We start from the raw sequence: 22,821 nt of genomic DNA on the forward strand, positions 1-22,821 counted from the left end.
TTATCTGAGATTTCGAAACTTTGTTGTATTTTTGACTAGTTTTATATTTTCTTTACTCTTCTTCAGAGTTCTAATATTCCCACTTTCTCTCAATCTAATGTAAAATATCAAATAAACGGAACTGGATACATCTAAAAAATTATTACTTCTACATAGAGGTGAAAAAATCTAGTCAAAAAACATTGTATTTTTTTTGTAACTAGTTAATACAAAATTATTTTTGTATTGATTTTTTTAAAGATATAGTGATTTTATATTATAAAGTACAAATATATTAAGGTAGTTTGTTCTAGAACGTAAAAAAAATAATGATTTGATACAAAATATCATCAATTGATATAAAATGTAAGTTTAATAACAGTTTTGAACGGAACTATAGGGAGAAAAAAAAGAGAAAAAAAAACTTTACAAAAATACGTATATTTATACACAAATGAATTTAAATATTATTTATTTTTCACTATATCGAAGAGTTCAGTTGTTATATAAAGGAAGACTTAAGAAATGTGCGCGCTAGACGCACAGCATTTGCATATTTATTGTCCTTTTTTTAATAGAAAAGAGCAATTTTTAAGGGACAACTTAAAACAGGTTAAGCAAGGATTATATTTACTCCCTTAAAACTTATGAAGGATAAAAGTTGATTAGACTTTTTATTTAAAAAAAAAAATTCAAGTAATTCCATCAAAAAATTAGTACAACAACCTTATTAAAATTTCCATCTCTAAATATTTTTTATTGAAACTTAATTTTCAGTTATTAATAATTCAATACTACACTTTTAATTTATAATCATTTATCTAACTTTGATTTGGTATGGAGATATTGCAGTTCAACATACTTCTTATTCTTGAGTCAATAAAAAATAAAAAAATTCACATAAAATATCGATTTCTACAAAAAATTATTTTTTTAAGCTCTTAAAATCGATAAATATAAACATAAAGGAATATTAAACAGTCTTCAAAAATTTGTAGAAAGATTTTGACAAAAAAACAAACAAACATGTTTTTACAAGCGTGATATGTATATTGTATATCCATATGTTTTGTTTGTTCCAAGATGTTTCTTCAAAAGAACTTTTCTAATGAAATGTTCAAAGTGGATTTTCCACCCAATTATGTCTCTAATCACATTAATGAGTATTATGTATATACTAGTAAGAATCTAATGACGTGGGCTTCTTTGAGACGAAGAAAATGAGTGTTTGTGGATTGCATACGTACATGTGTAATGTATACATATGGAAGAATTACATACATTAATTATAAATAATCGTGACTTTTGATCTGTGCATTAATGAACTGTCTTTAATTTAATTCAAGTTACCAATTTTTCCGAAGGGAATAATTTATGTATATTGTACATATATAAACAAAATATTAATAAAATAATTAATTGTCCTAGATACAGTAATACCTCTGATTGCGAGTGGTTTTTGGTAACTTAATGCTCCAGTTTTCAATTTAGATTATGACATACATCTCGGTAGTTTCCTGACTTTGAACACTCCAAAAAGATATACTTATCTTCTCTCCTAGTGGACAGGGATGTGATATCCCTTCAGTTTCTTGTGACTACAAGTGTGAAGTATTTTTGTCTGTACTGTGGTATTTTTTGTCAAAGGAATCGAAAAAACACATTTTATGATCCAGTAGGTATTTATCTACCAATAAAACCTTAAGTGTATCTTGACTCCAAAAATATAAGGTGACTGGAGAAGCGTTTAATGTATATTATGCTTCAAATGACGTTAAATATTATAATTTAAACTGTTTTTCGATCTCTATATATTTTGATAAAATTGGCAGGTTTTTACTTTAACCAATTAAAGAGGTGAAACTGTTGAAGACAAGATTTTTGAAACTAATATGCACTAAAGTTTTTTAGATAAATTAGCTCAAAGTTTTAAAATTGGAATGGAACATGATCTAAAAGTGACGTACTTTGAGCCATAATTGGCTCTTAAATCCCACCCTTAAAATAGAAATAGGCCTCGCGTTAGATTGAAAAAATAAAAGGGAGAAATGAGAATATAAAGTTCAATTAATGGACATTATTTACTACAAGAAGACTTTCGTCTTTCTTTAAAAGAAAAAAGAAAAATGTATGGTTATTAAAAAACTTCATTTTTACTATTAAAAAAAAGAGCAATTGAAAAATATTTCATATTAAAAACAAAACAAAAAGAAGTTATTTAACGATCAATTTAGTTAATAGAACAGCGAATCTACATAATAAGCCTATTAATTCAATTATTGCTTTGATTTACAAACTAACCTGACATGAATGTTTTTCAATGCGTTTTGTTTGGAAACACATACATATATGTACATAGGCAAAACGAGACTTTGAGGTGTGCATAAGTTAACACAATTTAGTTGCATAATCTCATATATATTATTAGAAAACAATAAATTTACATTCCTGCAGAGTGGTTATATACAATATATATATTAAATTATTGTAATTTATGTGTCACAGATTATAAGCTAAGAGCATGACTTATAAACGAAACGAAGAAACGAAAAAGACAATAATATATACATACATACATTTTCATCTGGCTGCATTTTTGCTTATTAACATCCATCATTGATCCTTATATAATACATATATTAGCTACTATATTGTATTAGCTTTTGATTTATAGATGCGTCTATTAGTGTACATACATATTTTGTTCTTAATATTGACCTCAATGTCCTTTGCAAAAATGAAATTATAATTACTACTGACTCTTATATTATTATACAAAGTACATTATGATGAAAAGAAGAAAATAGCTTTCTGTGTATTTGTTAAAAAAAAACTGACATCAAAGCATTTTCTATTTTCTAATGGCAAATTGATTTCCTAACAGCATACATATATGTATATTATTGGTTTCATCCTCCTCCAACAAATTATATTTGTGAGCATGTATTATTTAGTTTATTGGATAAAAGTTCTTATTTGAATAAAAATGGCAATAACAAAAAATCTTTGGAATAGAATCAATCCATAGCTCTCCCATATACAAAGTGTTACTTACGTTTCGCTACCTCATTTTAATCAATTATTACGGCTAATTTCCCTGGCTAATGCTAATTTATATGACGTTTTTCCCTCTACCGGGTGGTCCACCGAAAATTAAACACTTACTAATTCAATAATTAATGAAGTTTGAGGGATTGAAGTTAATTCATATTTTGATATATTAAAGCATACACAATTAGTTATAAAAAAGCTCAAACCTGAGCTCTCTAGTACAAGTCGAGAAAAGGACACTTGAACGTGATTGACGAATTTTCATTCGCGCACTCCCAGTAGTTGGGCGTCTCCAGGACTATTGTTTACGCTTTCAGCAAGGCCAAAACGATGGAGAAGACGAAAGTCTCTGTCAAAAACTCTAAAGTGGATCCGGAGATGTTAAAGAAAATAGGCCAGGCCAATCCCCTCAAGTCCATGGGGGCCCATGCAAGAGATCTTGGAGTTTTACATCAGACTGTTCATAGAGCTCGGATGCCAACACCCTCAACTAACACCTTTTGAGTGCACGTATTGTATATAAAACGCTCTGATCAATTTTGGCGTCATTTTGATTCAAAATGTCAAAACGATCGTTTTTGGCCTAAAAAGGGATAATGTAATCTTGGTCACAAGGGCGAAATTTGCGGCTTTAATAATGATCTTTGGGGTCATTTCCAGCGATAGAAAAACAATACTCTCATGAATGGCTCAAAAGTCAACTGGCATGGATATATCCATGTACTCTTGGACGTCGTGAAATGCTAGATTGGCAAAAACTATCGCAATGAGAAAAGAGCCCAAAATCCCCGTAGATCAAATCGCTACGCATGACAAAGCCGCCGCCTCGAAAAATGAAGGAGATTGCCGATGGCTGATATTTTCAATATTTAATGTCCAATTAATTATCGAACAATTATATTAATAAATATATTCAATATTTTAAGTAATTATTGCCATCCTAGAAGTTAAATAGAATAAGTATTACTTGTACACATACACTGATAAAGATATTTAAATTAAGGTGGAGAAAGCATTTTATACGTACGTACCTATGTACGAATAACGAATTGACTTTTAATGTGTTCAATGGAATTTAATTACATAATCATATTTTGATTCTTACAACGGCTTGGATATAAATACAATTGTACATAAAATTTAGTTATTCAAATATAGGTATTACTTATATATACCTTTACCTATATGTATGTATTTTCCTTTTGTGGTATTTTTAACAGTCCTTTTCATTAACTATTCGAAATTTCACTTGACTACATAATATGTACATTATACCTACATACATGGGACAAAGAAGTCGTTTTAATTTCATTGTTATGACTTATGAAGATCGTTCAAAGTGTCGTAATCGAGCCATTAAAAATGTATATTTATTCTTTTAACAAGACATAAATGAGTATTATATTTATTTCCCTATGTGCATACAAAGTCCCATTTAGAAATATATGGATTTGGTCCACTGATTCGACTCCCCTCCTCAACAATAGAACAATATGATACAACAGCTCAAAAACTATGTATGGTGGGTCCGACACTTAAAGCGTAGAAACGCTTTCACTTATCCATGACTCCCCCCCTCAATTACCCATATTAAGAGACCCCCCTCCACCATTTTTTATCATGTGTTTTTTTTATATATGTAAATAAATACAAGACAAAAAAGTTACTTTTTTTACAGGTGTTGTAGGGGAATTAAAAGCAATTAGTGTTTAAGAGGAATCATAATTAAAATTAATATCTGTTTAAATGACTACAAATCAAAAGTACATAATATGTTGAATGATGATACGGGCTTAGATAATATGATAGCCCCCCACTGAAGTAGATTTCCCCTCCCATCATAACTAAAATAGTCAATTATTCCACTCAAATAACTACACGCAGTGATATGAAAATAAATCATGTTGAATGAATGAGTGAGTGAGTCAAAAACTTCACCTTTTGTTTTTGTTTTTTAAGTAGCAAATGAATTCTAATATATATATATATATAGTTAAAGATGTTAAATGATTCGGAAAATACAGGAAATTGTGTTTATATCTAATGATTATTTTGAGGATAATGGGGGAACAACAAGCAGATTGGACTTGGCCTATAAATACTGACATGGGAGGAAGGAAAATACTTTTTCGTTATAAGTTTGTTTAATACATACAGGTTGAATAATAAAGAAACATGAAAGTATTTGCTTTAATGGATAAAGTTATAACTAAGATAACTATTTGTGTTTAAACATAAAAACCAATTTATGTTATTTGGTATTGAACTGTACGAAGTACATAGTATATACTTACATGTTTCTTTATGTTGAAGTTTTATTAATGATTCTTCTTTATATACCTCTTATGTATCTGTTACTACATTTCATATTGGGAGATTAATGTCAATTTTCATTGAAGAGCGACTATTTATGTAAATAGCTTGTTATTTCAATAAATTATTGATATAATATTATTCTCTTAGGATAGTAAATTATATATGGTAGAAAAACCATATTTTGAAATCCAAAATAAAATGCTCAGGGGCGTTCACAGGGAGTAGGCTGGAGGGGCTGCTAAATTGAGGATTTTTTTCTTTTTACAAGTAATTTTTTTGACCTTTCGGGAAAATTATGCTGCAGAGCAAATAATTAAAAATTTTACATTTTTTTGTTAATAGGTATGGATTTATGAATTTTTTTCCCAAAACACTTAATATTTGAAATTTAATTTGAGATTTTCTTTCCAAAAAATTTAATATTTGAAATTTAATTTGAGATTTTCTTTCCAAAAAATTAATAATTGAAATTTAATTTGAGATTTTTTTTCCAAAAATTAATAATTGAAATTTCTTTCCCAAAAAAAATAATATATTTCCAATGTATTTTTTCAAATATTTCGTGAGTAGCTATTAATTTTTTACATATTTTTTTACAAAATTTTAATTTTTCGATTTTTTTTCTTTTTTGTAATTTCAAAAACCAAGCCCCACACAAAATATAATCCTGGGGACGCCCCTGATGTACATGAGTGAGAAGGGATGTTAATATTTAAGAATAATATATATTTGAATTTAGCTGGAATAATTTGTTTTCAACTCTTTGTCACGTACAAAAAAAATAAAAAATAAAAATATGACATTGTATTACGTTGTGTACAAGTTGGCATTTCTATACAACTTTTAATTTTTATTAGCATATTGTACAAGTTACATTTTGTACGCCTCATATCGTCTTCATTTACAGATAACATAAGAAATAAATGAAGGAAGAAGGATCATCGATAAAAATATAACATAAATAAACATTTTTGTTTATAATTATCCCTCCTAAAAAAACTTCCTAATCATTATCCACATATTGCAGATCAATAATCTTAGAATGCGGAAGACACACACAAACATACCGGGTGTGGCGAAAAAAATCTTTATACTTCATTTTTGCTACATAAAGCAAGGTTTATATGAATGCGGTAAAATTGTTTTGCTCAAATACTAAAAATAAATAAAGAAAACTGGATCCTCCTAAGTGTCTTAGAAGCCGAGAAAATATCATTTGAACGTGATCAACGAATCCTCATAGCGCTTTATTTAAGATTATCATACTCTTTCCTTCCTTGATGCATAATATCCTTGTTAACTTTAGTAACTTGTCAAAGTACAGCTTGACTGGGGTTGCATCTCATAGAGGGTGATAGGCTCGTACGACAGTTTGGTTTAGTACCTGGAATCCTCCAGCATACTGATCCCAGATAAGTCGAAATCATTATGCCTACTGAGGTAAATCCCATATCATTCCTAATCCTCATGCTCTGAAACAAAGCTATTTAATTAAGTATATTATAATTATTTATTAATTATGAAATCTTGAGGTTGTACTAACAAATACATACTGTCAAGAATACTCCTTCATTCTATGGACTTGGATGATATAATCTAGAAAATCTACCTTATTTATAAGGTTTAGTGATTTTAAGTTCATATAAACAGCCGGAGTAAAGTTCATATTACTTCACCAAGTCGACTTTATCATCAAAAATGATGTTTTTTATCACAACAGGAATGCTTACAGGAATCTAAGTCATTTGTGATTCCAGATAAGTCTAAGTATGATGCCCACTGAGGTAAACCCGATATAATTCCTAGTCCCCATGCTCCACTTGCCTTCTAATGAAAGAAAATGGGGATTTAACAAGGATATTTTCTTATTTCTTCAAAAGGATAGACTCTTGAAATTAAATTAATTAGAAAAACCACTTTTGATCCTGACAGTAGTCGTCATATGCTTTTCTCAAAGATTGAGCCATGCATGTCTAAGTACAAGCCTAATTAAGGTGAAACCGCGAATGCCTCATTAAATCACACATAAAATACTGGATATTCTCAGTTACTTAGATAATTGCGGTAATTGTGGAGCTAGTACATGCCAAAAAATCCCGAATTTATGTGAGCGATGCTTTGATGAGATCAAAACCAATTGAAAAACTTGGTGAGTCTGACCCTGGCTCTTCGGTGACTACGGTCTTGTATAAAATTACTTGTCTCGTTTTTTTTTTTTTGTTTTTTTTTTGGTTGCAACTTGTACAATTTTCTTTTAATTTACAACTTGTTTGCTAAATTTGATTGAAAAGTCCCTGGGCATTTCTGAGAGAAAAATCATGCTTAATCACCTTAATTCATATGTATAGACACTTAGTTGAAAAATAAAGAAACTTAGTAAAACTTAACCAAGCAAATTTTCTATGTACATACTAGTGTGTTCATCTCTGTCCAAGAGGGATTTTTTTTTCCCGTTTGGTCATGCACACTGACATGTGACTAATCAATACTTATATCAATTCATATAACGTGTTCTCTTCTCAAGAATGAAAGCATAATACTAATAGTTTGAGAAAAAAAAATTAATGTGATGTTATTGCTGATGAGTACTTGAGTCATTATTTACAGTAATAATTGCCGAAATATAATTGTATGTAAAATATGAATTAGTGAAATAGCTTAAATGTTTTATTCATTATAAATTGCTAATATTGTATGCCTATGTATATTAAGTATATAGTATACACACTCAAACTAACATAACTAAGGAATTAATGATTAAAAAAAATAATAATAAAAATATTGACTTGAATAATTTCTAAATATCTCTTACAAAAAAAAAATGCAAAAAAGTATACTAATAATAATGAAAATATGATACATTTTCTAATCTTAAAAAATATCTAGTCTGACCATGACATGAAAATTAATGGTCAATCATTACATCGTGTATTATTTCCATATTTGAATTAAAAGAAAAGCTTTACATAAGATGTACTTGGACTTATAAATATGTATCTATACATAGAATAATATACCCATGTATATAAGAATTGATTTGATTGATTTTGTATACATCGTTTTTTAACAATTATATAATAGTATAACAAAAGTAGTGCAAATGACATTTTTTTTTTTTTTGGAAATTGAACAAAATATGTACAAAAAAACTTACTTTTATAGTTTATATTGGATTTTGTATATATGAGTACAATTGGGGATTTTGTACGAATAGGTACTTATTTAAAGAAGCAGATGGTACAAGTTGCAATTTATTCGTCTTATAATGGCCTTAATCAATTATAACACCAGACCTTTTAATTAACAACTATAACATACAATATACACTACGTTAAGGCTACGTTATTTCATTTTGATCCATTAAAATTACTTATTTACGAATGATGGGACTCTGAGGGAATAATGGACATAATTTGTCACATAATACTAATCAATTAGTAGTTACAACATTGATATAATATCAAATATTCAAGGTTGTGCCCGGTTCAAGTTCAGTGGTTCTATCGGTTCCTGTCTTAGGTCTCACTTCTTGTATTTCAACTATTTCTGTCTCGGTTCAACTTTATCGTTTCCAGTCTTAGGTCTCATCTGTTTTTTTTTATGCAGGCTCCGTTTGGTAACAGACATTTAAAACAATGGGCGTCGCTAGAAAATTCGAGCCCAGGAAATGATATTGGCATCGAAAAAATTGGGAAACGCTGGCTTAAAAAATATTGTAGATATTATAGGGCCCTGAAAAGCTTAGTAGCGAACCTGGATCCATAATCTACCCCACCCCTTCCTCTCTCATAAACACTGTCTGGTGCCTGAAACCAGTTTTCCAGATCCATATGAAGCCCTTAGCCATTTGGAACTCAGATACAACTGTATCACCCTGGTAACGTAAAAAATCATTTGAAAACTCTGCAATTGTACGGAAAAAAACAACTGAGAAAATTAATTAAAGCTAATTTATTATTTTTTTATTATATATACTGTATTTTCTTTATATATTTATATAGGAACAAAAGCACAAGAACCGAGACTGATAAGCAATATATTGTGATTTCTGTTCGACTTTGTCGATTTTGCTTTTATTTGTTCAAGAACTGGAACCGCTAGACCGATAAGGGTACAACCTTGCAAGTATTCAATTGAATTTCAATGATTACATGAAAAGTACCATTAAAAATGTTTAATTTCATTTTGTTTATCTAAACATTAACTATCTTCTTATACATTACATGGGTATTTAGTATGAAAAAGAACTCTAAAGAATAGTGTTTTTTTTAACCCTCTTGTGGTCCTTACATTTTATGCATACCCATTTTCTTGAGCGTCAAATCTATGTACGCTAGAATATCAATATTTCATTATGTGTTTCTGGAATTTTTTATTGCATAAACCATCATTTATAATAACCGAGTCAAAATGACCTGTAAGACAATCTTTGTACGGATGACAAGATGGTGAATATCAATGAGAGGTTTTTTACGTAGTTTAAATTTAAAAACAGGTCAATTTGACCTGTAAGCCGACAAGAGGGTTAAAAAATTCGAAATTTGTTATGCATGACCATTCTTTAGAAGAGTACATGTGTATACTAGTAGAATGAACTATTTACAAGAGTTGAAACATAGTTCATTTTTTTATTGTTCGTAAAATCTGGATCGATATTATATATACATATGGCCATGTTATATATAAACAATATGCATAGCATTACACATAGTGTGTGCTTCATATACACACTACAAACATACATAAAATGGATTTGATTTCAATTTAAAAGATTGATGAATGAACTCAATTAATTATTGTTATAGTCAAAGATTTAATTGAATCTAATGGTTATAATTAAGTATATGTACCTAATGGAGAGAATGTAATATACAAATTCAAGATTGATTAAAAAAATAATAATCAAAATGATCCCAATTTGACTTTAAAAATTGCAAAAAAAAATCTATAAATAAAGCATTCATCACTCTGATGATACAAAGAACATTTGAAGCCCCCTCCTTCTAATGAAAATTGTAACATCAGAAATGCACTTACGTGAATGTCGCGTACAAGATGATTTTTATACAAGTTGGTATTTGTACAAACAGATTGAATATACAAACCTCAAAATGATAAATAATACTTTACAATACATGAGATGAGGATATTGGAATGATTGAATTTCAATTAAATATTTGATATATTAATACCCAAATATGGTCCATTGAAATCTGAACACTTACTAATTCAATAATTAATGAAGGTTGAATAATTGAAATTAATTCATATTTCGATATATTAAAGCATAAGAATTAGTTAGAAAACAAAACAAACTTGACCTCTCTAGCTTACGTACAAGTAGAGAAAAGAACGCTTGTACGTGATCGACGAATTTATATTCGCGCACGCCAAGACCACCATCCACGCTGTCAGCAAGCCAAAGTTTAAGTTGGAGAGGAAGGAGGGCTCTGTCAAAAAGGTCAAACTGGCCGAACGAATTAAAGAAAACAGCCCAGGCCAATATCCTTAAGTCCATGAGGGTCCATGTAAGAGACTCAGGACGTTTAGAGAGCTATCAAAAAAGTGGGTGGGAATAGCCTTGTGAGGGTGGAGAGGCCACTTTTGTCACTAGCAGTGAAAGAAACCTATCTCCTCCATTGCAAGACTTTTGAGTTTTTTGAACTCTTTTTTGACACTTTTGCCCCCCCCCCTCCCCCTACAGCCCTGATGACAAACTCTTCCACTACACATTTTGGATGCATGTCGAAGGGAAGGCCTGCAATATCTGTCATACAAACGCCGAGGCCCTCAAAGTACTGCCAGCCAACACTGGGACGCCATGACAGAGTACTACATCCATAGCGGGTGACAGGCCTTCTACCGCCTGGAAGCCGCTAAGGAGGGTTGCATTAAGGATTACGAGAGCTCAGAAACACATCTATTTATAGTATGAATTATATTTTAATTAATAAATTATATCTTGTTGATTTTTAAATTCAAAGTGTTCAGATTTTGATGGAACACTCGTAATTTTGTACTATTTTGATGACAATTACTAACAAGATAAGCATTTGTAACACATTATATAATCAAAGTGCCACCAATGCCGTAACTATGGTGACTAAGGGGCCATGTCCCTCATAAATTACTATTGTGCCTCCATCACAACTGAAATGTAAATACGGACATAATTTAAATTTTCTTCTACTGAAACCACCTAATTGTGACCACTGTCTTTATTCTTCTGCTTAACAATTGTTTATTTTTAAATGTGTCCAGGGGCGTTAAGGAATTATTCGCTTAACCTAAAAAAAAATCTTGCTTTGTACGATAAATTTTTAATGCAAAAATTGCATTTTTTATACAAATTCTTTTCTTATTAAAAAAAAAGGGAAATTAGGGGCCAGGGAAAATACTTTTGAAAAAATTAAGGCAAAAAAAAAAATCATGCGGACACCCCTGGTGTCCCCAGACCTGTAATTACTGAGGGTTATTATAACAAATATATTATTTTGAAGGGCTGGAAGTAATAAAAAAAAAAAGATTAAAAAAAGAAGTAGAAAGTCATGCAAATTTGTTTTTTGGTATGTCTTTGAAATTGGATATTATCTCTCGGTGCACTTGATTAAAAAAGCTAAGACAAGGGGTCGTCTTGTTTATCATTCTAAAATTACAGAATATATTTTCTTCCTTGATGATAACTATTAACTAGGTATTCTTTGTATAGGAATGTATGTAAGACATATCTACAAATCTTGATTGTGCGTATTTTTTACGTATTTTTAGATCTTATTCTACTGCTAAATTACATAAATCTTTGACAAACTTTTTTAAATATGCATTTATTATGACTTTTTGCTTTTTGGAGAAGTTTTGTTTAAATGTTCACCAATGGAACTTATTGTACATGGTGGTGTAATATTATTAGTGACCTATTAATAATATGTATATCTGTTCGCAGTTCCGAAGTTTTTTACTCCAAAAATACTCCTATTAAAAGATTCTTGTTCCTTCACCTTTCCACTTGTCTAAATCACTAGTCCTCATGGTTTTGTTGAGGTATTTGCTTGGTGTGTGTAAAGACACCCAAAGGAATCAAATTGATCATGAATGAGTGTGTCACGAACACTTGTGATCTTCAATGAGGGGGTTTGGAATATCCCTGGAATACTATCCTGAAAAAGATGGAAAATATATTGAGAAATGACATAAATTGTATTTCTAAGTAACTACCCCTCGTTCCCCTCATACGATGTTCCACGTTACCCCTATGCAATCTGTAAATAAATAATAAAGTATGTAGTTACGTAGCTTGATTCAATAATGAATGAAAGATCACTAAGTATTGACTCTCCTCTCCTCTGCTCCTTGTTTCAACAAAAGCTGTGTTATGTAATTGGGTATTTAAATTCTGGGTAACAGGATCCTTGGGGATTTCAAGCAGAGGAAAATAAAATAAATAAGTATATTCATTAATGTACATATACAATACTTATTGTGATTTCAGTTACGTCCGTACACATCATAATATCCTGATTTGTGGAATGACAGACCATTTTAAAGAGAACAATTAATTTATCTTTCTTCTTTCTTTTTGAGCATCGGGGTTAGTTTATTATTATAAATACAAATAATGTGTGATGGGCCATGGATTAGTAGGTAGTATTACTTACTATTTCATATTTGATGTTATTAAGGACGATATTTGATTGTGATGAAAAATTTCTCTTTCTAATTTTAACGGCCATTTTTGTATTTTGCGGAAAATAGAAATTAAAAACCGGTTAATTTTTTGAGGAATGACGCTCACGCACTTTTTATCCTCGTTGTAGTAGTAGTAGTAGTAGTAGTTGTTGTAGTAATATACAAAACATACCTTTATAATAATGAAGAAGAAGCGTGCTAGAGTGTGGAGTGAGTGACCAAGAAGATGGCGTGCTTCTTTTTCTTCTTCCTTCCTTTACAGTGCTTATTCCTCTTGTTGTTATTATTATTATTACTGTTTAGTTGTAATAATAGTAGTGTGTAGTAGTAGTTGTAGTAGTAGTAGTGTAAGTTGTAATAAAAGACAAGGATTTAGTTGAAATTGGACTCTTACCCTGTTCGGGCGCTGTCTTTTTTTTCCACATACATTGTGTTCATTTCTCTTTCATGTCATTGTGACTTATTCTAATACGATGAGTATGTGAAAGTTCGACCATGTGTAGTGTGATTGAAATAAAGAATTCAGAGGAGTATTATATTCATTATAAAAGTCCTGAATCCATGGAAAAGTCGAAATCAAAAAAGGAAATGGGGATAAAGAATGAGGAGGAAGTTACTTCCGATCGGGGTTCCTCCATGTCCGAGGACTCTAGTTCCAAGTTGGAAGACAACAATGGGGGACCTCCTCCTTTGGAAATGATGGATTCGGGGACACAGGTGGATATGGGTCTAGAAGAGGGTGGAAGCGGCGAGGGACGAGGGTTGTTGATTGAGAAACCCAAGTCCAAGTTGAAGAAATGGAGCTACACAAACGGTATAGTCCAAGAGATCCTTTATTAACTCGTATTCCTCACCTCATTGAGATGATTTACAATGTGTACCTCAGACTTAATATGTCCTCTACTTACTCTCATTACACAGTGTTGCAATCACGGTTTTAGTATTTGTTATTGGCTCATTTGTTGTGTGACTCGCCACTATTTACAGGGGCGATCAATATACTACTACTTAAAAAAAAAAAAAAAAAAAAAAATGGGGCCTCCCCGTGATTACAACAATTTTGCATCATCACCTTTGTACCCTATTTAGTACCTTTTTTGTGTGTGGGTTCTTATTTATTTGGGCTAGTCCCGCTCAGTTCAGTCTCTGTACGGTCCAGTTTGGTCCTTGTAGACTTACACTCAATTTTATTCCTTCTTTGTTTATCAGATCTAGTACTGACAGTCTTGAGACTCAGGGGAGTCAGCTGGATCACATATATATTTGGGGTGGGGGAATTTTTTAATTCAAATACTAAATTTTTTGCTCTGGTATATAAATTGCCCGAATGATGAAGTAATTTTCTAGTAAAAAGCAAAAATTCCTTAACCGGGGCAGGGGGTACAACCCTCCAACCCACCCCCTGAGGACGCCCCTAGATATAGAGCGAATAAATAAGGGGTTTTCATAACTATCCTTTCGAAACTAGGTACATATTTCCGCTTAGTAGTTATCTTCCTCCTTTCTATCTACTCAAATAAGATCAATTCATCATCATCCCTTAAAGTTAGAAGCATGAGTTTTAGTACCATTATTATAAAACTGCCTGTACATACACTACTTAGTATTATACCCATGTGCATACCATGATTACACTACCAAAACATTTGTGACAGTTGTGGCTTGAAATCAAAGTTTTTAATATGCTCTACTTACTACATAAAACGATTTATTTACTAAAATATTGTTTAATAACCGTGGAGGGTTTCCACCAATGTTTGTATTTCTACTTTTTTACCTTTTTAAATAATATAATATTTTTATTATTTGTCTTGTGTTTCATTAAAAAGACAAAAATATTGTTTTATAATGATTACTGCTATACTAGCATATATATAAATGCTGGGACACGCAATTGATGATCAAACTACAACGAAATCAATTAGACAAATGCCAAAAGATATATATATATATATATATTACTTTACCTTTAATTGGAAATAATTTCATCTTAGATTGATAAATATGAAGTTGTACACATTATGTATTTCCTTCATTTATCACGTCTTTGTGTCCAGGAATTGATTTATACTCGAGTCTAATAATTTGTTTTCATCTATCTTTAAATGACTTGTATATTTTCTTTCTGTTTTATTTTTATGTTTTTAAAGACCATTAGGTTTTTAAGGGGCTTTTGTTTCTTTGACTAAGTAAGGAAGAAAATTCTTCAGTCTATGCCTATCTTTTCTTGACCTATAATAAGATTACTTCTTGAAAATAAACGTCATTTATTTTATCTCTCTCTTCTCGTGTCTTGTACGTACTCATGTTTTCACAAAATGCATTCCTTTCATGTTTAAATCTTACTTGTCACACATCGTATGATCTATATATATAACATAATATACACGTATGAATCTTCTTTTTCCTTCCTTATTTTTAATGATTATGATAAGTTTTTTGTGATTGTTTTTTCTACTTGCCTAATTTGCTTCACCGTTAACTCCGATCGTGCATTCAACAAAAACTTCAGTCGACCTTAACATATTACGACATAATAATTGGATATGCTGTGATTTTTCTATTTATTTACTCCATACGACTTCTGAAGCGCAGTGTCCATATGATTTGTTGGTACAATAACTAACAAAAAAAAAAAAAAAAGGGAAGAGAAGATCTTTTAATTATTATAATACTCTTATATAAAGCATTTCCTAGGTGCATGATTTATGAGGAATTTCCTAAATATATCATAATAGTACAATACGCTGTTCCTTTACAATGCTGTACATCATCACCACTTCTTTATGTCAAGGTTACGAAGATAAAAGTTATTTATTTCTTCGTAGATTTATTGATTAATTACTAAATCCCCCCCAAAAATGATACTTTGATGCTAATGAAGAAATCTATATGTACATATATCGAGTAGGGAATATCCAACAAAGATATATATACTCCTTTGTCTTAACTACTTTTTTTTTGGACACCATTATCTAACCAGAGATTCCAATTTTGTGCAAATATTCTTATTCTTCTTATCAATGTTCTTGTAGTACTTATATAATTAAAGTCAGGTTCAACCCTATCTTGAGATCCTCAATTACTTCTTTTTTTTTAACAATTTCGGAGAATGACTCATTAATTATCGTCACTCAAAGTATAACATTTTCCCGTACGTAGAAATAAGCCTCGAGTCATTAAAATGGGGTAATTTTGTGTGAAACCCCTTTTATTTTCCTCTCATATATTTTATCTTACTATTATATATATATATATATCCTTTCCAAGAGATGCAGTATCCTTGTTTTAGATAATACTACACATTTCATAGGCAATTTCTTTTAGCCATTATCTTATTTATTACATTGTCCCTCTTGTTATTGTATGTACTGGATAGAAACTTGAAATTTATATGCTCAAATGATTCAAAATGCTTGGGGATTTTAAGTGATTGAACTATAAATTTCCGAATATTTATTTTTTCTAAAAAATATGATTTTTAATTTATTAATGAAAAAAAAAAAAAAAAATATGCTAGTTGAGTGGGAAACACGGCTTAAGGTCTGAACAATCATTCCTTCAGGTTGCACTCCTACAAAAATTTCTAGGCTTATTGGAGTCTCCAGGAAGACTGTCTACAACGTGAAAAGAAGTTGGATTGTGTTGTGAACTTTGAAAGAAATGATGGTTCTGGTAAAAACTGCTTTAAGAGAAATACAACTATGTAAATGCAAAATCATGCATAGGATCTTAGAGACTCTCATACTGAAGTTAATAAAACAATTGCAAAACTTGATGGCTAGTCCTTGGTAATGTTGTTGGAGAGGTCTAACCTTACGATTAGAATGAAAGATAGCCATCCCCAACGTTACTAAGCTCTTTTTAATTAACTTAAATCTGCACCATCTCGTAGAGTGATAATTTTTTCTGATGAAAAAACATTTGATATACACCCAGTTTATAACCATCGTAATGACTGTTTTATAAGTTTTGGGGAGATAGACGATGCTAAGAAAATAATAATCACCGCAAAAAAAAAGTCTTCATCAGCCATGGCTACAATGAAGTCTTCCAAGACAAATTACTCTCTTGTACGGCAAAAAAAAAAAAATCCCTGAAGGTAATATAATCTTCCAGCAGGATTGAGCTTTTGTACACACAGCCAAAATTGAATAAATCCTTCAGAATAATTCTTTAAAATTTTTTTTTTTTTTGTAATTTGAATATTATATTAAATATGAAGTAATTATGTAAACTTTATAAATTTCAAATTTCCTCTCGGTATGTAGGGATTTTGTTCTTTTATGTAATTAGTAGTATTTGGTCAAGGAACTCTGCCTGAAAGGCTTTCTTTTTAGATGTAGCAACAATTACAATATATGTGAGCTACCTATGACTAATTTCCTTTCAAAATTGAGTACTCTATATAGATCTTTACTCTTCAACATAATATGCTCTTTAATTTATAAGTTATTTTTATTATTTTTTTGCAATTATCGACCTATTCATTAACTTGAAAATATCCCAATAGTGAATATGAAAGAATGAAAAATATATTTATTAAAAAGTCAATTGGGCTTCAAATAAGGGAGTCAAAATAAATTAGAGGCTTATTATGTATATAATCTCTCGCAGAGCCTTAGACAAAACATTGTGGAGCAGAAGGGCTTCAATGACCCCTTGCTTCTTTTAAAATTCGGTAAATTGAGCTAAATAAATTATTTTACTCTTGTTATTATTGTTTGTATCAAGTTAAATAAAATAAGAACCGAAATATAATAATAATGTTTTGTTTTTCTTCTTTTTTTGTTCCTCACACAATATGTATGAACATCTCCCTATTGCATTTTCTCAAAGCTATTTGCCACCTCATTATTTAAATCCTTCCTATGCTATTGTCTCTTTTGACCTTTTCAACTCCTTATTTGGAGGGGGGGGGGATTTAATTGAAAATCAATTATATATATATGTAATATAGAACCTTGTGCATTTAACTATTAGTTGCATCATCTTACCAATGTCTCGGAATCCCATTCATCTGTCTACCTAAATAGATAAAATACATATGAATGGAACATCAATGTTAAATTTCTCATATTTTTTAATTACTTGTTATGTAAAGGGCTTCTAATTGCATGCACTTTATGAGGCATGATCTAATAACTAACTAGTGGTGGGTCTGTCCTTGTTTCGGATTGAAGACTACAGTACCGTCCAGTTCACTTTTGGTTCAGTCATAAAACTTACTGCAGTAGGTTTGCCCCGCGTTTCCCAGGGCATGAAGAAATTAAAATTAATTCAGAGTGACTACTTAATATAAAACAAAAATAGTGACTGTAAGAATTATCCTCGCTGCATGTTATATTTGTATGCATCTTTTCACCCTTTTTTTTTATAAGCAAATAAAGGAGAGGTTTGCCTGGCCTTGCCCGGGACATCAAATTTCATTCTTAACTTTGTCTGTTTTTTTTTAAAGGAGATTATAAGGTTTAGAGGAGAAAAAATATTCAACTATAGTTTGCTCATCAATTATATTATTGTCATAAATCTTTTGTCTTATTCTCTTTTTTTTAAGTCTTATAATTTCCTTTTTTTTAAAGTGTACAAAGATACATACCAACATGCAGCGAGAATCATTCTTAAAATTTTAACGGTCTTTAATTTTTATTTTATATGAATGGAATAGTTGTTTTTAGTCAAAAAAATTATTTTAGAAAAATGCTATGTAAGGCCGCCATGATCTTGAAGGCCAAAAATAAATTTAACCTGAACCATCTTTTGACCCTCAAAAGCAAAAATTACTTCATTGGTTAAGGCGTGATTTTTGGACAGACATTCGCATTTAATATATATGGAGAAAGTTCGGTGCTTGATGACGTTGCTCCACTTCATTTATCGTTTTTAATCCGTTCTATTACTGCCAGTCCTAAAGGCCGGCGGTCTCAAGGACTAATAGGACCGAACCTAAGACTGGATTGGACTAGACCAAATAAATTAGGACTACAAGACTACTACTAATAAACCCATAATAAGTTGATGTGCCTTTAAAGTGTATTGTATTCATCATAGCTAAGGATTAGAATGGTGTCTCAAAATTTTAACGCTTGTTCCTCCAACTTCAAAAAGCGTCCAAATCGGACGCAAAAGTCTCGTATAGAACAATCTTTGCAAAGTGATGTTATCATCAATCCATCCCAGCTATATATGAGACATTAAGATCTAATATTATTAAGAATAATGACAAACTATGATCGTGCATGAAGGATCCTTGAGATTTTATAGAGCATTTTCACTAATGTGATAAATTGCATCATAATGGAAGGAAATGCCATTTTGGGGGTTCAAAGTTGATATTTTTACTTTATTTCATAAAGAAGTTCCCAATCAATCTTTATGAAATATATTTTATCAAATCGCTTTATGAATAAAAAAAGACTTAACATCTGGATTGAATACTACTAGATGCAAATGTTTAACACTAATATTTAAATTAAATCAAGCTTATATGTACTAGATTTATACCTTGTTTTTTTGTTTGTTTTTTTGATCGATTAGTGGACGGGAAAAGTAGGATAGTTAGAGGAAAGTATCTTGTTTTTTAAATTGTAATTCTTAATTAATTGTCTACAACATGGTGTTCTTATTGTTTAAAGATGTAATAATATTTTAAATACATTTTAAGGGTAGATATATTATACAACTAGGCAACAGAGGGATTAAATTTTGATAGACAGTAAGGTTCAAGTCCTTTTATTTGCCGGTCCCATTTTGACATATCATTTATTTCTACTAGCGGCAATGAATGCCAGTTAGAGTCGACCATGAATAGTAAAATTTACACTAGAATTTGAATGTATTAAAATAAATATCGAGAAGTACAGCTTGAGTGAGCTAAATCTTCTTATAAAATTTAAAAGCTTTAAAATAAGAAAAGGAGCGAGTGGTAATAATAATGATAACAAAAACAAAATATAAATGCAGGTCTAAAGTTCGAATTTTCTCAAATATATTTTTAATTAAGTCCTTGTAACATCTTTCATTTTCATTATTTCTAATATGCAGGGGAGACTATTACAATATTTCATTAGCCTAAAGAATAAGTAATGGTCTACTATTTTCCTTAATACTATAGAAAAAGGATTTTCATTCCTATAAAAATCTGTTGTTTCGGCCATTAAAATGTCCAACATCAACAATGCTGATGAGACGTGAAACGCTCTATTGAAGTAATTCAATTAGTATAATATTATTGAAAAAGATGTTTAGTAGAGGGTGTTTTAAAATTTGGGAATTTTCCAAGGACGAATAACAGGGACTGGGCCCTTTTTAAGACTCATATTATGAACCGATACAACCCTAGCTAAGAGACAAGAGTTGGGGATAGAACAGTTGTTGTTTTCTTGTTTGTGAAGATTGTGCAGGTTGATGTATGTTTGAGTTTGTACCTTTAGAAAGGAGGTCAAAAGACAGTGATTGATACTGGTCATCGCATCACCTTGGATGGGAGGAGGAGGAGGAGGTGAAATGATAAGTTAATTATTGTCCTTGAAAGGAAATATTGTGTATGGACAAGAGATGGATGTATATAATGAAAGAAATTCGATGACAGTTTAATCAATTAAATCGGAGATATTTTTTCATTCTTTTTCTACGTCTCTTTCATAACCAAAATACTTTTTCCCTTTAAATGTCTTTTGACATCGTGAGAAGATGAGTTTTATGTTTCTGTTTTTTTTTTTTTTGTCTTATTTGAATTATTATTATTAATCATAATCTTTACATTAAAGCTGTCACATCCTTAACTCTCTTTAATGATAATTCTTTTATTTTCCTCTTGTGCTTAATGATTATTTGATGTTACTTTCGTTTTAATATTTTATTTTTTAAGAAAACGCGTCCTTCTCCTCAAATTACAAAGGATTTGATTTTTTCCACTTTACATATTATTTGTTCTTTGAATAAATCTGCCTCAAAATGAATTGGTGAAATTTTATTAGCATAAAATTATTTAGTCTAATCTCCCCCATAAATAACTATTTATTTCCTTCTTTTTTTTTTTTCCTCTACAAATATTCGTTGGACATATTTTTTACCAGCAAATATACTGATTTACATGATTAAGTCATATATTTTTTTAAAGAAAATTAAATAAAGACAAATAATATCTATTTTAGATATGAGAATTTGCTTCATTTCTTTTTCTCAGTGCATTGACGTTTAAGTAACTCTCTACACATACAATAAGCAACATGCCCCGACCAATTTAATGAGGTTGCAAGACATAAAATATGCATCATATAATTAATATCTTCAATTTTTTTACCCATAAAATATAATGTAATAATAAAAAACTTTTCATTTAACTTACTTTCGTATGGAGTGCATTTCTGAATGACTTCACGACCAGTTTATTAGTTGTATCAGCTTTATAGGTGTATATACATCCTTGAAAATGTGTTCATCACATGATTTCACACTAAGACTTTACGTCCATCCTGTGGTTAGCTATATAAGGAAATCATCTATGTACATATATAAATAAATGTTATTATGACATACTGCATGGTAGATGATGCAAGCATACAAATTTCAGGGGCGTCCACAATATTATATTTTGAGGGGGCTTGGTTTTGTAATTTTTTGAAGAGAAAAAATCAAAAATTAAATTTCGAATATTAATTTTTTTGGAAAAAAATCTCAAAAATTCACGGGTGTTTACAAAAATGTTTAAAAATCTACAGTTGTTCACAAAATTTTTCCAAAATCCCCAGTAAGTAACAAAAAATCAAATTTTTTGCTAAAATATTTCAAAAATCTACACCTGGTTACAAAGAATTACTTTTTTTGGGGGAATCCAAAATTCCCACCTCTTTACGAACAATTAAATTTTTTGGAAAATTAAAAATTAAATTTCCAATATAAAATTTTTGAAAAAAAATGGAATGTTGAATTTTTAAAAGAGAAATTTCAAAAATCCGAAGCTGTATACTAGAAGTTCATTTTTTTGGAAAAAAAAATTGAAAAATTAAATTTTTCTAGAAAAAAAGGATGGAAAATTAAATTTTCTTGTAGAAAGCTAAAAAAAAGCTAAATTTGGGGAGGGCTACATCCCTTCCAGCCCACCCCCTGCGGACGTCCCTGATTTTTCTCCTTCGAAACCAGGGAAACCGCTTTTGTTCTTGTTTAGTTTATCTTGGAGAAGGAAGTAGATTTTAACCACTCAACATTCTAGTTTTTTGCTAGGTGGTGGTCTTACTGCAGTCTCTTTAAATATAATGAGTAATCAGGCTTCGTTGGACTCTTTAATATACTTTGAATATTAAAAGTTGGGTATCTTTTATATATATTTGACACATATATATGTTAATGTATTACACACACCTCTTGTCTCCATGGAATACAAATTCCTACACAACCATATATATTGGACACGTAACATATTGATGGAATATTTTTCAGTTAGAAGCATTCAAATTTCAATTTTTTCTTAAGTCTCTGACGTGTACCCCTATAACATGAAAAATTACTTGGTTTGTTTTTCAATTATTCAGTCATTCTTATGGTGATCCAATTGAACACCAGGATTCTATTCTCCCTTCACGCATTACTCTTCCGATTAACCTTACTTTTAAAGTGGGCTGAGTGACGATTCACAATATTTTAAAGAATCAGAATCGATTTAAAAATTTTTGAAGGAAATTTTAATACAAGACTAATTTATGTATTTTTTGATGCATGATTCAGCACAACGCAATATACGAAGATTCTGCATATGTCACTGAAGTAACATAATCTACATCATGACAT

At 30.3% G+C, this 22,821-nt stretch overlaps 1 protein-coding gene and 1 long non-coding RNA gene across 10 annotated transcripts in view; one reads left to right on the forward strand and one right to left on the reverse strand.

Annotated features, from left to right (window-relative positions):
- Positions 1-22,821, forward strand: part of Magi (membrane associated guanylate kinase, WW and PDZ domain containing protein magi) — a 169,131-nt gene that overhangs the window by 85,491 nt on the left and 60,819 nt on the right. For 2 of the 7 annotated variants that reach the window (XM_071893011.1, XM_040724258.2), the window contains exon 1: positions 13,332-13,846. The exons of 4 other annotated variants lie outside the window; for them this stretch is intronic. In XM_071893011.1, coding sequence (XP_071749112.1) covers positions 13,528-13,846 — 319 coding nt within the window. In that variant the 5' untranslated portion in view covers positions 13,332-13,527. Of the gene's footprint in view, positions 1-13,331; positions 13,847-22,821 lie in introns of those variants that run through there. One more of the 7 variants, XM_040724259.2, reaches the window with a different exon arrangement.
- Positions 12,044-13,124, reverse strand: LOC121128084 (uncharacterized). Of its 3 annotated transcripts, XR_011783351.1 has the most exons (4): positions 13,002-13,016; positions 12,821-12,860; positions 12,562-12,754; positions 12,044-12,503 (listed from the first exon to the last, which is right to left on the reverse strand). It is a non-coding gene; the product is annotated as an uncharacterized lncRNA (long non-coding RNA). The 3 variants fall into 3 exon arrangements; XR_005868030.2 differs by lacking the exon at positions 12,821-12,860 and having other exon boundaries at positions 12,562-12,605; positions 13,002-13,124; XR_005868029.1 differs by lacking the exon at positions 13,002-13,016 and having other exon boundaries at positions 12,821-12,995.

The sequence above is a fragment of the Lepeophtheirus salmonis genome, chromosome 13, assembly GCF_016086655.4.
Source record: "Lepeophtheirus salmonis chromosome 13, UVic_Lsal_1.4, whole genome shotgun sequence".
In the NCBI taxonomy this organism is placed as follows: Eukaryota; Metazoa; Arthropoda; class Copepoda; order Siphonostomatoida; family Caligidae; genus Lepeophtheirus; species Lepeophtheirus salmonis.